This window comes from Aquarana catesbeiana, linkage group LG04 (genome assembly GCF_042186555.1).
Source record: "Aquarana catesbeiana isolate 2022-GZ linkage group LG04, ASM4218655v1, whole genome shotgun sequence".
Taxonomy (NCBI): Eukaryota; Metazoa; Chordata; class Amphibia; order Anura; family Ranidae; genus Aquarana; species Aquarana catesbeiana.
In genome coordinates this window covers 245,485,271-245,498,497 of record NC_133327.1, presented here as the reverse complement: position 1 = coordinate 245,498,497, position 13,227 = coordinate 245,485,271, and the positions used below count along the sequence as shown (strand labels likewise).

The 13,227-nt window shown below is 40.8% G+C and overlaps 1 protein-coding gene across 2 annotated transcripts in view; it reads right to left on the bottom strand.

Annotated features, from left to right (window-relative positions):
- The window catches only part of ATP13A3 (ATPase 13A3), a 201,863-nt gene that overhangs the window by 72,313 nt on the left and 116,323 nt on the right, over nucleotides 1–13,227 (bottom strand). For both annotated transcript variants that reach the window (XM_073626350.1, XM_073626351.1), the window contains exons 10-14: nucleotides 12,333–12,464; nucleotides 6,788–6,964; nucleotides 3,450–3,607; nucleotides 3,131–3,319; nucleotides 2,460–2,521 (exon numbers count right to left, since the gene is read on the bottom strand). In XM_073626350.1, coding sequence (XP_073482451.1) covers nucleotides 2,460–2,521; nucleotides 3,131–3,319; nucleotides 3,450–3,607; nucleotides 6,788–6,964; nucleotides 12,333–12,464 — 718 coding nt within the window. The remainder of the gene's footprint in view (nucleotides 1–2,459; nucleotides 2,522–3,130; nucleotides 3,320–3,449; nucleotides 3,608–6,787; nucleotides 6,965–12,332; nucleotides 12,465–13,227) is intronic.

The following is a 13,227-nucleotide window of genomic DNA, read 5'->3' as shown; positions in this document are numbered from 1 at the left end:
CAGTGAAAAGGTAGAGGGGTGTGTGTGCGCGTGTGTATTTTTCCTACAGCTTACCTGTAAGAGCCCTTTCACACTGAAGCGATAAAGCATCGTTATTCGAGCAGGGTGCTTTTAACCCCCTAGAAGGGATATCAGAAGGGGGTTTGTTCACCCTTTGTTATAGGAATAAAGTTAAAAAAAAAAAGTAAAAAGTGTAAAAAAGATGCAATTAAAAAAAATTAAAAGGGACCCTGACCCTCCGTGTTCACACGCAAATGTAAATGCCAATGCAGGTCCTGCACATCACGCCTACGAAAGCGGTGCTTGTACCACACATGATTTATCGCCACAAACATCAGAGTGGGAGCAATAATTCTAGCATTACTACATTTAACTCTAAACTGATAACCTGTAAAGGTTTTCAAAGTGTCTCCTGCGGGCAATTTTAGATACTGTAGTTTGTCGCCACTTCACAGTGTGTGCAATTTTAAATCTTGACATGTTTGGTATCTATTTATTCAACACACCATCATCTTATATTTTAACAAAAATTGAGCATTCTATTTGTGTGCACTAAAATTCATGTAAGTGTATTTTCTTCAGAAAATTTGCATTTGATAAATGGCTGTGCAAATCTTTTGTGACAAAAATCTGCAACAGCCACCAATTTATCCTCCAGGGCCACTGCTTTAAGAAAATATGTAATGTTTGAGGGTTCCAAGTAATTTTCTAACAAAAAAAATATTTTAACATGTATGGGAAAAACATGCCCCAGACAGCTAGAGGTTAAAGGACACAGCAGAGATTTTAATAACTTGACCACTGCACTGAGTTATAGTGCCACCTGCATTAGTAAAACACCAAGCACAAAAATAAGTCCCTGCTGGTGGCCAAAACTCCCATCTGTTAGAGAGAACTTGTTTTTGCCTAGCATCAAGGAAAGAGGAACTAAGCATCCCTTCTGGGGTTCTAATTTTTTTGTGCTAGTTGCATTTTTTCCCAAACTGATTGGTGGATTTTTTTCAAACAGGTGTCTGGGCGTTTGGATTCTTTTAATGTTCCCAGGCCATCTACCAAATGCATGCAGTTCCACGTCATAGCAGGTTTGTCTGCAACATTCTTCATTTAACAGTTGGCTGGGTAACAGACTGGAAAATCTAAACACCTGCAGTTTCCCTAGGCCAGCAAACAAGCGCCTGCAGCTCCTTATAGCAGATAATTTGTGACAGCTTTTTTTCCCTTATAGCTGACTGCAAGTCTGATCTTGTGGGGCACATATGACCGGCCAGGTCACCTTGATTGTGGCCAGAGAAAGCCCACCATTTCCCCTGTGGTAGCCTTGCACAGAACAGCGGTCCCAGATCAATTCTCACCCTCCCGGAGTGTATGTGTACACTTGGATTGTTGGGGACGTGGGCTGGTCAACCCTACCTCACTCTCCCTCATGGGTTCCATGGTCAGCTGGCCGTTGCTCGAGGCCAAAGGCTTTGGTGTGACCTACGTGTGGCTAGGCCAGAGCTTTTGAGCTACTGCTCTCACTTCCACTCATGCTCAAGGGAATAAGGGGTACAGAGAACAGGAGGTCTTTCATCTAGGAGAGCACAGCTGTATGCAGCCTGTTGGGAAACACTGTGCCCCAAGGCTTCCTATCCTCACTTGATGTGGCTTTAGCATGTGCTTGGTGGATCCATGAGCACAAAGCTGCATCCAAGACTGCTGGAGGACAGGTGCTGCATGGGTTACCTGGCAATGGGGGCACTGGTACAGCAGGAGCAGTAAGTATATTTGGCTTCTTCTAGAAAATCTTTTCCTGTCTGCTGGCGGATACTTTTATCAGGGCATTTTGTGAGCACTGACTGGTTGCTCCCCAGCTAGAAACCTATGGATAAGGCATTCCATTTTTTCTGGCAAGGTAACCACGCCTGACATGCAGGCTTCCACCTCCTTTTTAGGATCCCTGTTAGGGGTCATTGGGGTCCCAGGTATACTACTATCTTGAAACCTTGCCCCCACCCCTCCATTGACTTTTTTGTCATGCAGCTGTCAGAATAAGTGGTTGCATCTGATTGGACAATTTTCTGCCCAGCTCCTTTTCAGAAGAAGGATGTTGGGTAGGAGGATCCCAACATTTCATCAGGAACCAGCCAAAATTAGCTCCGTGTATGGCCAAAGACTAAGCTACCTCTAACAGATGGGGGTTCTAGACAGCAGTGTCCAACTCCTACAGGCAGCACTATAACCCAACAGTCAAAATCAAATGATCTCTGCTATGTCCCTCAAATGAGTGCAGAGAAGAGAATTTTATCACAAGTAAAAAAAAAAAAAAAAAAAAAATCCTATTTTTTTTCTACTGTATTCCAGAACCACTAAACATATCCAAGCACAAGTAATGTACAAGGATCTAATATAGAGATCCATATGTCACAATCCATGTGGAATTATTCACTCCAAAAGTATGAGGAGCCCATGTAAATTCTCACCGTGCATGATCTACTCTCTGGATTCCCCAAAGGTCCAGCCCATCTTCAGTAAGAGTGCCAGTCTGAAAACACAAGAGAGCTACATTTAAAATGTCTTTCTGAAAAAATGAGAAATATAGCTTATAAATCTGTTCTATGTTAAAGCCTGACAAAACAATTCTGTTAACAAAAAAAAAAACATAGGAAGGTTTTCCTGAAACACAGAATTCTCAATTTTTTTTTTACCTCATCTGAAATGTATGCAAAATGAATTACAATATCTTCTTAAATGCCTCCAATTATTAAAATCAGACTTCACGTGAATCAACAGCTTACAAAGCAGCATTACCCTCAGGTAGCTGAGGATTGGGGAAAAGATATTCTTCTTTTAGGAATACTTGAGTGGTGCCCATGTAAATTTTAGCTTCATTATTGCATGCTGCATCTCTTGTGATGATACAGCTGGACCTGTTCTCACCAAGGCATTGCAGAGCAATGGTGAAAGGTCTTGCACTGTGCATTTTGGATGCATTTGTCTGCATTTTTCCTAATCAATGTTATGCACTTTTTAAGAAATGTAATACATTGAAGCAATTTAAAGGCAATGTGTGTATTACAGTATGAGTGTGCACCTATATTTCAGTCAGAAAACTGTTGTCTGAAAAGTACAGTTAAGCTACAAAAATATTTACCTTGTCAAAGCATATGAGGTTTAACTGTCCACAAATGTTTATTCTCTGTGGGCTGATACAAAAGATTCCAAGTTTTTTCAGGCGCCTCTGTGCATACACAATCCCAGCAGTTAAAGCAGCAGGAAGGGCAGGAGGTACTGTAATGGTTATGATGTCAAGTGACTCAATAATAATAGTGCTAGCGGGGACCTAAAAACAGACACAGGACACAATATACTGTTAAAACCTGATAAACACATTCTTGTGTTTCATTTTATCGCTCAATATTAACTCTGTTAACTCAAAATAAATATCAATATATAAAAGCCAAAAATATTACCTGATTTAAAATACTATTTACAACTGTGTAAAGGAACCCAACCCCAGCCACTGCAACCAGACAGAGCAGGAACAGATAGGCATCTCTGTAAAGCTTGAAGTCTGTTGGCTTTGGATACAATATGGAGCGAATAAGCTGTCCTTTAGATGTGCTGAATCCTGGGGGCACAACACACAACAGGTAAATTCATTATTCTGCAAGAGACAGTAGGGATTTGGTAACACTAAAGCTGGGTATACACGTACTGAAAATCAGGGTGGATATAAATCAATTATTTTTTTTTTTTTTAAATCAAAAAAAAAAATCAGATTTTTTTGATTTAAATAGATTTTTTTGTTTGTTATCAAAATGTATTTTAATAAAATGCTTTTGGAGTAAAAATCTAAAGCGGGTTTTCTATTTAAGATACATTAATAATTTAGTTTATTCAGCATGAAATTGAGCTTAGTTATGTAGCATGAGGCTGTATATTCTGCAATATTTACATTTTTTGGTAAACTCATTCAATGAATCTAAGCTCTGCAAGCTGAGATAACATGCATTGCATTGATGCATTCACACAATTTCACAGTAACCATAAAAAAACCCAACGTTCAGGAATATTCCTTTATCCCATTGTTTTGCAAATCTATGTACACTACAAACAGTATGATTGAATCCGTTCTGATATCGACGTTTTACTAACCTGACAGCCTATTATTCCAAATATGAAACTTTCATTTTGTTTGCAAATATTAAAGATTCTAACTACCAGCAAGAATAAGTCCTTACATTTAAAGAGCACCTGTCATTTCAGATCCATCATGGCAGCGCCTTTTAGAGGGCTTTTACTCACCAGCTGTCGCCATGTCTCTCACCTTGTTGTGTCACTACCACATCACTAGCCGTCCCATTAAAGTGAATAAAACTGTCTGTGAGTCAACAGCAGGTCAGAGAAGGAGCCGCTGCAGAATAGAGATGACAGATGCCCACTATCCCCTCTTTTGTTTGATATTACAATAGAGTCGTTGGCCCTACGGTTTTGGCAAATTGAAGAATATCAGGGGCTATAGTTGGGTGATAATATGGAACAGATCGGACTTTACGCTGACAATATTATACTATAAATGCGGGATATGCAGAGCACATTGGGAAAAGCAATAAGTATAATAGACACCTTTGGCCAGTACTCAGGGCTTAAGATTAATTGGCAGAAGTCCTTTCTTATGCCACTGCAGCAATAATCAGAAATGGAGGAAAGGATAGATGCCCCACTTAAAATAGTGGACTCCTTTAAATACCTAGGGATCTATATAACAAGACAACCCTCCGATTCATTGGTGGCCAATGTAAATCCACTGATGGAACATAGTAAATGTAAGCTGAGGATGTGGGGTAAGTTGCCATTGTCAGTGGTGGGTAGAATAAATGTAATTAAAATGATTTTATTACCAAAGTGTTTTTTATATTTTTTCACACTCCCCAGTAGTAGTGCCTAAAAAGATTTTTAAAAGCCTGAACTCTCAATTTACTAAATTTATATGGGCTAATGCAAAGTAAAGCTTACAACTTTACAGCAGGCAAAACCAGCAACAGGACTGGCTTTGCCAGATACGTATCTGTACCACCTTGCAGGGCAATTAAGACATCTGCATACAGTACTTGGTTAATACAGGAACAAAGTTTGGGAGTGGAGAAGTACCTTTTAAGGATTGTCCAGGCCGAGAATCTATTGACAGGACTCGAGGCACGACATAAACAATTACCAAGGGTAAAGATACCTATGCTCTCTTTGGCACGATCGGTGTGGAGGGAGGTTAAAAAGCTAACAGGATTTAGGGACATGCCATCTGAGTTATCCATGCGGAATAACCTCTTGAGGAATTAGGTACACTGCAAGATAATAAATTCTGGATGCATAAAGGAATAGTAGTACTGGATCAGGTTTATGAAAGTGGGAATATATGCTCATTTGATTGCTTAAAAACACACTATAACCTAACAAATATAAATTTTTATAGATTCCTACAGTTAAGGCACGCACTGCAGGCTCAATTTGGTAGTAATAATGTTAATATATCATTAATATATCAAAATTCCCTCTAATTGGAATATTAAGAACTCAGGGACCAAAGGGATTAGTATCTAAATTATATACATATTTAATGCAGGCCAAGATACGGGATGCTCGTTACAGATTAAAAGAAAGTGGCAAATGGTCTGTACATCTATGACAGATGAGATATGGAAGGAGGTACATAAATCCCATTTGGAAGTATCACATGCAAGTAATAACAGATTGATACAGCTGTATATAATACATCAAGCCTATCTCACACCACGTAAATTAAAGTTAATGGGACGAACGGCATCCGCGGACTGTGAGAGGCGTTATCAACCAGGGGCTGATTTTGTGCATTTAATGTGGGCTTGCCTGGGCATTAGTAGATACTGGAGACAGGGATTGAATATATTATCAGAGGTGCTGGGAGACCGCATCCCATTCACTTTGGAAGTTTGCTTGTTAGGACTGGTTGAGAACCAGAAGTGGACTGGATATACCAAGACCTGCCTACAGGAAACCCTATTCATATATATTGTGTATTGTTTTCTCTTTTTTTTGGTTTGTATTAATCAATATGAGGAAACAAATGATTTGGAAAATGATGAAATGTGATATTATCAATTTTGTTAATGCAGACTTATGAAATAAAAAGTATTTAAAAAAAAAATATATGACAGTTGCTCTTTAAAAATGATGATTTAAATTGAGTTGATTTCAATCAAGCCTTTTTACTAGTGATTTAAATTGCGATTTAAATCTCCACCCTGCTGAAAATCAACTGTTGGTATATACCCTGCTTTACAAAGAAAGCAACATGTTATCACAACATCTTATAGATTCTTTTGGGGTGGAATCAGAGCTGGATATGGAAACTTTGGCCTGCGGGGCCAAGCGGTCCTTTCAAAGTAGGGACATATCTCTATAGGCGAAACAAAGTGTACCATACAAATTGAGCCATGGTGTGGATTTCTGAGACTTAACATCTTTTCACATTTTGCTACAACTTTATTTGTGTCTCTTGAAATTTACTTAACATCTCAGAGCTGCAAAGAAAGTTGGAGTTGAAAAACTTCTCCCTGCCAGACACAGTATATAAATCAAAGGTTTGAAGTTACAGCAGGGACCATGTAATGCCCACTCTAACTGGTGTCTGAATGGTGAAGTTATTTCTTCTTTTTAATAAACAGTTAGCGGTGTCTTTGTTATACATAAATACTCCTATAATTCAGAGCCAGGGTAGCAAATACCAACATATTAAAATGTCATAGCAGATAAGCAACATCTGTTAGGCTACCTGTCCGAACAATTATGGCTTTGACAGGCTCTCCAGCATAAAATCTGGTTTGAATGACATTGGTCCCACAAAATAATGTGTGGCGTTTGTGAACTTCTGTGCTATAGATTTCATCTTGTCCTTCTCTGGAACTAGAAGGATCTGGCAAGTTGGTCTTTGTCACAGGAACACTTTCACCTATGAAAAAAAAGGATATATTCAATTCAAACTTGGTACAAGACATATGAGTGTGCAACTTAGCCAAGGTGAACATAATTAGATCTCAGAACCTCTTTAGAGCGGTCTTCAGGCTGGTCACGTGACTTGCGGCCGCTTTACAGCTCCGAGACATCGCTTCTGCGGGAGGGCCCGTGATCTCCCTCTGACGTCAGACGGGGAGATCACGTGACCTCCCGCAAAAGAGATGTCTCGGAGCTGTAAAGTGGCTGCGAGTCACATGACCGGCATGAAGACTGCTCCAAAGAGGTATTTAGAGCGCTCGTTTATACAAAGGACTTGGATAGTGTGGTATGCCAGCCTCTAATAGAGCGGCTGGCAGTGACAGTTTTAGGGTTTTTATTTTTAATAGTAGTGGAGAGACAGAGACACAGAGAAGATGCTGACAGGTAGGAAGGAGGGGGGGTGAGAGGAGAGCAGAGAGGACATCTACGTCTGATGGAGGGACACACTTTGACCGCGGTGATCAGGGCCGAGTAGCCCTGATTATCGTGGTCAGTTTAGAGAGGGGCATACAGCAAGTAGCAGATTCAGGGTTTTTTTTTTTTTTTTTTTTTTTTTTTTTTTTACAGTTTAGAGGGGGGCACAAGCACTGTACTGTGTAATCTGCTTTAAGGGATCAGAAACTGAATTTTTTTTTTTTTTTGGGTTAACAAACACTTTAATGCTCTTAGCTCTGCCTTACTATATGAAACCGAGTGGCAGGCCTAAAATGGCCTGCCAAACAAACCACAGTCACAAGTTCCAATTCTGGAGGATTTCTGCGAATTTCATAGCTTATAAAAAAAATAAAAATAAATGAAAGCTTTATAATGGGCAATGATATTTGTTTTGATACAACTGCTTGATATAATTATGGTTAAAAAAAAAAAAATCATATCTTTTAGAAACCGCACTAGGTGGGTGATTCAGACTTGAGTTTTTACTGAAATGAAAAACTGGGTCCAGGCAAAAATCAAGGTAACTGGCTATGAAAAAAATGTTTTTCCCCTTCAATTTGCACTAAACAGATTTCCCTTTTGAAAGATCTCTGCGCCGTGTCCCTCCTGCTGTACTTCACTCAAACTTCCAGTTAAGGAGCATGTACTGTGGATTAGATTTGTTGAATAAAAATGGGAAAAAAAACGCGCTAGAAAACTTAAACATAAAAAAAAGGAACACAAAACTATAGCTGCACAAATAAACACCAATATCTGTGTAAAGTAAACTAAAAAATCATAAAAGTAGGGACGCTGACGCCAGGAATCAGGACATAAGGAAAGGGTTTTGATCAGAACAGCAACAAAAAGGTGGACGATTTGGATAACACCAGGTTGGAGGAGTTGGACGCATCAGCTGTGTTGGACGCCACCACTTGACGGTCCCCGCAGAGGGCAAAATCTGCTTGCTTGTCAGACCTTGCTAATAGGGAGGTCCACCATTCAGGGTAAGGGTCCACCTTCAGCATTTCTTTGGATTTATTTCAACAGAGAGTCACATCTTTATACTCCTCTCTTCTCCCTTCACCTATATGGGGTACGGCGGGATGGAATGTGGATGTGTTTCCCTACTTTTATGAAGTTGATACACACTCATGGAACTTTTTTGCTCTTCAGTTTATGGACTAAAATCACTACTTTTACGTATTTTCACCACTGATGAATTTCACTCTGTTTAGTGATAGTTTGAAGTGATCACTCATTCAGTATATGTTATATATGAATTGTGGATATGTGTGTTTTTGCACACAAGTGCACACTCTTCTCATGTCATTTATTTTATTGCACTTTTATTCATGCAGGTTCAATTAATCCATTTTTTATTCGATTAATGTCACTAGTGTTTGCATACAGGCTGTAAGCGCACTTATTTAGATTGATTAGATTTGTTGCATTTACTAAAGCTGGAGAGTGCAAAATCAGGCTCACTTCCGCATAGATGTTTTCGGTGTTTTATTGCCAAAGCTTAATTGAACAAGCTGAAGTTAGAAGCAGATTGATTTCTATGCAGAAGTGAGCCTGATTTTTCACTCTTTAGCTTTAGTAAATAAACCCCATTAAGACTACATGTCCCATGATTCCTTGCACATGGGTCATAATGTACATCCAAATAATGATAAATACCTGGCTGGGACCGTGCACATCAGGGTGGCTATGCTTAACCTCAAGGGAGACCCTGAAAAGGCAGCGTAGTCACCCAGAAATAAATTACACTGAACGTTCAAAAACCCAGTAAGGTTTGATTTACTAAAGACAAATACACTGTACACGGTGTAAAAAATCAGATACAAAACCAACAGCATTTTTGCTTGCATCTTTTGCACTTGACTAGATGATGGAAATCAGCAGAGTCTTACCACATTCACTAAGCCCTCGGGAAAATGAGTGCAACTGCAGTTGCAGAGTGCACAGTCTGCTTGTCTTTAGTAAATCAACTCCATTAAGTCGCAAATACAGGCTGTGCACACAAAAAAAAAAAGACTGAAAATAAGCATTAGGATATGATTTCACATTTTATCTTCATCACTGAGGATTTATTAAAACTTTAAAGTAGAAGTTTGCCAAAAACTAACTCTAAAACGAATCTGTCTATTCCTGTAAAGAGAAAGTCGCTTTACATACTTTTTCTGCAGCCACTCCAGACCGGACCCGTGCCGAGCTGTCAGCAGCGGCTTCTTTGTGTAGGCTTGTGCAGGAGAGGCAGCCGACAATGTAAGCCCCATAGTAACTCTATGGGTGACATCACTTCCCAGCCATTGTCAGCTGTTTCCTGCACACAGCATCCGCCACTGGAGCCCAGAAAAGATCGGCTTCAGAAAAGGGAGAAAAATAGGATTTTTATACCAGCTTACCTGTAAAATCCTTTTCTTGGAGTACATCATGGGACACAGAGCCCTAAGTAATAACTTAATGGGTATATAGGCACCTTCAGGTGATGGACACTGGTATACCCAATCCAGGAAGTTCACTCCCTATATAACCCCTCCTCCTTCCAGGACCACATCAGTTTTTGTAGTAAAGCAATATATTTAAACCCCAAAAAGAGGGAAGGGACCTCTGTGTCCCATGATGTACTCCAAGAAAAGGATTTTAAAGGTAAGCCATTATAAAAATCCTATTTTCTTTATCGTACATCATGGGACACAGAGCCCTAAGTAATAACTTAATGGGACGTCCCATAGCAATGCTATTTGAGGGGAGGAAGACACAACCCGCAGGGTACCCACAAACATGAGGACCTATACTGCGCCCGAAGGCGATATCCTCATACCTCCTTACATCCACCTGATAAAATTTTGTGAATATATGTACTGAAGACCAAGTTGCGACCTTACAGATCTGAGCCATGGAGACCTGGTGACACACTGCCCAAGAAGCACTAACCGACCTGGTAGAGTGCACTTTGACTTGGGAAGGGGGAATCTTACCCCTTAAATTATAAGTCTGAATTATAACTTGCCGAATCCACTTAGCAACAGTGGATTTCGACGCTGCCTTTCCTTTCTTAGAACCCTCTGGCAGAATAAATAAGACGTCGGTCTTTCTAATCTGAGCAGTTGTCTTTAAATAGATTTTCACTGCTCTCACCACATCAAGACAATGTAGTGACTTCTCTTCCCTGGAACATGGTTTTGGAAAAAACGATGGCAGGACAATATCTTGGTTCAGGTGAAAACCTGAAACCACTTTTGGCAAAAGGTCTGGACGAGGGCACAACACCACTCTGTCCTCATGAATAATCAAGTAGTTTTTTGGTTTTTGTGGTGTCTTTTTTTTTATTTTTGGTACGCTTAGTCCTAAGCCCAAAAGCAGAGGTACTATTAAAATTGCGCTACTTGCTGAAAATAGTCATGACAGAATGATGCCGATATTAAGATGAACCTAGTGCTGGGAAAAAAGTCTTCCTGTATCAGGAATGCCACTTGCCACCCTTCCGTGCCCCACAGCTCCTGTGTCCCGTGTGCAGCCTGCTTGCTGCTCCTCATTAGCCGAGGAGAGACTGCTCCAGCTGTATTTTTATTATCCTGCTTGCCTGTCGTGCGTCCTCATGGACGTTGCCCTGTGCTGCTCCTAGGCCCAACCCCCTCCGCAAACCTGCCCCCCTCTTTCATTTTGAAAATTTTCCCTCGCTCGTGCTGTAGACCCAAAAGCTGGCCCAACACGGGGGTGGGTGGGGGGAGGCAGAGCCCCTGACACCAGCCAGCATAAGGACACAACAGATGGAACAAAATCCGGGACCTGCACGCCCCGCGGCGGGTATTACAAGAGCGGTACACCGCTGGTGTTTCCCTAATCCTCTGTCCCTTCAGGGGGGAGAAAAAAAAAAGCATTTTGGCAGATCTTTTACCTCAGAGGTATTCCCCTGCGCAAGCTGCTGCGGCCACACACAGACTGACACTGAGGTTTACAGTGAAGACAACAGATTAAGGTATGTGCATATACTCCCCATAGTAAAGAATTAAAGGCAAGTCATTTTTTCCCTTAAAGAAGAAAGCATAGGTGGACTTTTTATTTCCTAAGTTTCTTCTCTTACCCTTTACCCGCCGCAGGATTTGCTGAATTGACAGACAATCCAACCTTCAACCATCACGGCGAGCTGCGTTTAGCAAACCTTCAGGGATCGGGTCCCTTTATATCGGTGATCCACTCCCTTGGACCTGTAAAAAGCACCCACCAGGAAAGCTTTAGGTAATGTAGCATGACCAAAGCTCTGGGTCCCGGGGTCCAGCCCTACAAAGGGAGGCGTTACAGGCAAAACCTCGTGCTTCAGGTATGAGGCCCAGGTACCACCCACTTTGGCCTCAGTGGCACTTTGGATGGATCTGGTCTATGGAGGCTATTTAAATCCAGCATGGATCCCTCCTGGAGCTCCTCAGAGCACATCTTCACTCGTGACCAACACCTTAGACACTGACAAAAAAAACTGATGTGCTCCTGGAAGGATAAGGGGTAATATAGGGAGTGAACTTCTTGAATTGGGTATACCAGTGTCCATCACCTGAAGGTGCCTATACACCCATTAAGTTATTACTTAGGGCTCTGTGTCCCATGATGTACGATAAAGAAATAGATTTTTGCTTTACAAGGTTAGATTAGTTTTAGAATGTGGCTCCGAGTAGATTTAGAGTTAGTTTGTTTTTGTCTAAACTTCTACTTTAAGATTATTTGAAATTACTTAGTCTAATTGATCGCCTATTGTTTAGTGTATGGCCAGTATAATTCATGCACTATTTGATTATTGCAAGTAAAACTAAAATCAAGTACAAGGCCTGCTAAGCACACATGGTAATAGGCTAGCACTACAATTGTTATGCCTGTACTGAAGGTACACTGCCTGCATATACCAATACCTGTTAACATGCTTTCATTTACAATGCAAGTTCCACTAATCAGGACAGCATCACAGGGCATAATGGTCCCATTAGGCGGGATAAGCATGATGTCTCCAGGTACCAGGTCTATAGACAGGATTTCTTCTGCCTCTAAAAAATGAAAGAAAGAGCAGGAACAAAGATCAATGCATGCAATAAGGATGAACTTAACTTAAACCAGCACATACGCCACCTCCTCTTTTCTCTTTACTCTAAGGCTGGGTTCACATTGGTGCGAACACAAACATTGCATGTGATTCGCACTGCATTGCTGTGCAGATCACATGCCATGTCTGTGCAATGAAAATTCAGCCATACAAATTCTATGGCTGAAATCACTTCGCATTCACACCAAAATGGTGCAGAAACCTTCTTGTGGTCTGCACTGGAATCAGATCACATGGCTGTGCACACCATGCGATCCAATTCGATTTCTGCACCATTTGACAGTCCACCCTGCGATCTCTGAACCACTCTGGGGTGTCATTAACTTTCTATTGACACCCACAGCAGTTCGTAGAGGAGAGTGAGAACTGCCTGCAAGTGACATGCGATGCGGGAATCCGCACAGGAATCGCGCTGGTTCCTGCTTCACATATGTGTGAAACGGGACTTTGTCCCAGAATAGCTAGTCTGTGACCTTAATAGGACTTAAATCTTACACACATTTCTTTGAATACTACCTACAAATAAAACTTTAAAGAGTAGTAAACCAAGTATAAGATTACTATTATTGCACTCTGGGCATAGAGTCAATGGCTGTACAGCATGAGGTAATGGAAGTTCTACTTACTTCCTGATGCTGTGGAGGATAAAATGTAGCACTTCTACAACACTCGCTATTACCCATTGATGACTAAATAATCTACAAAAT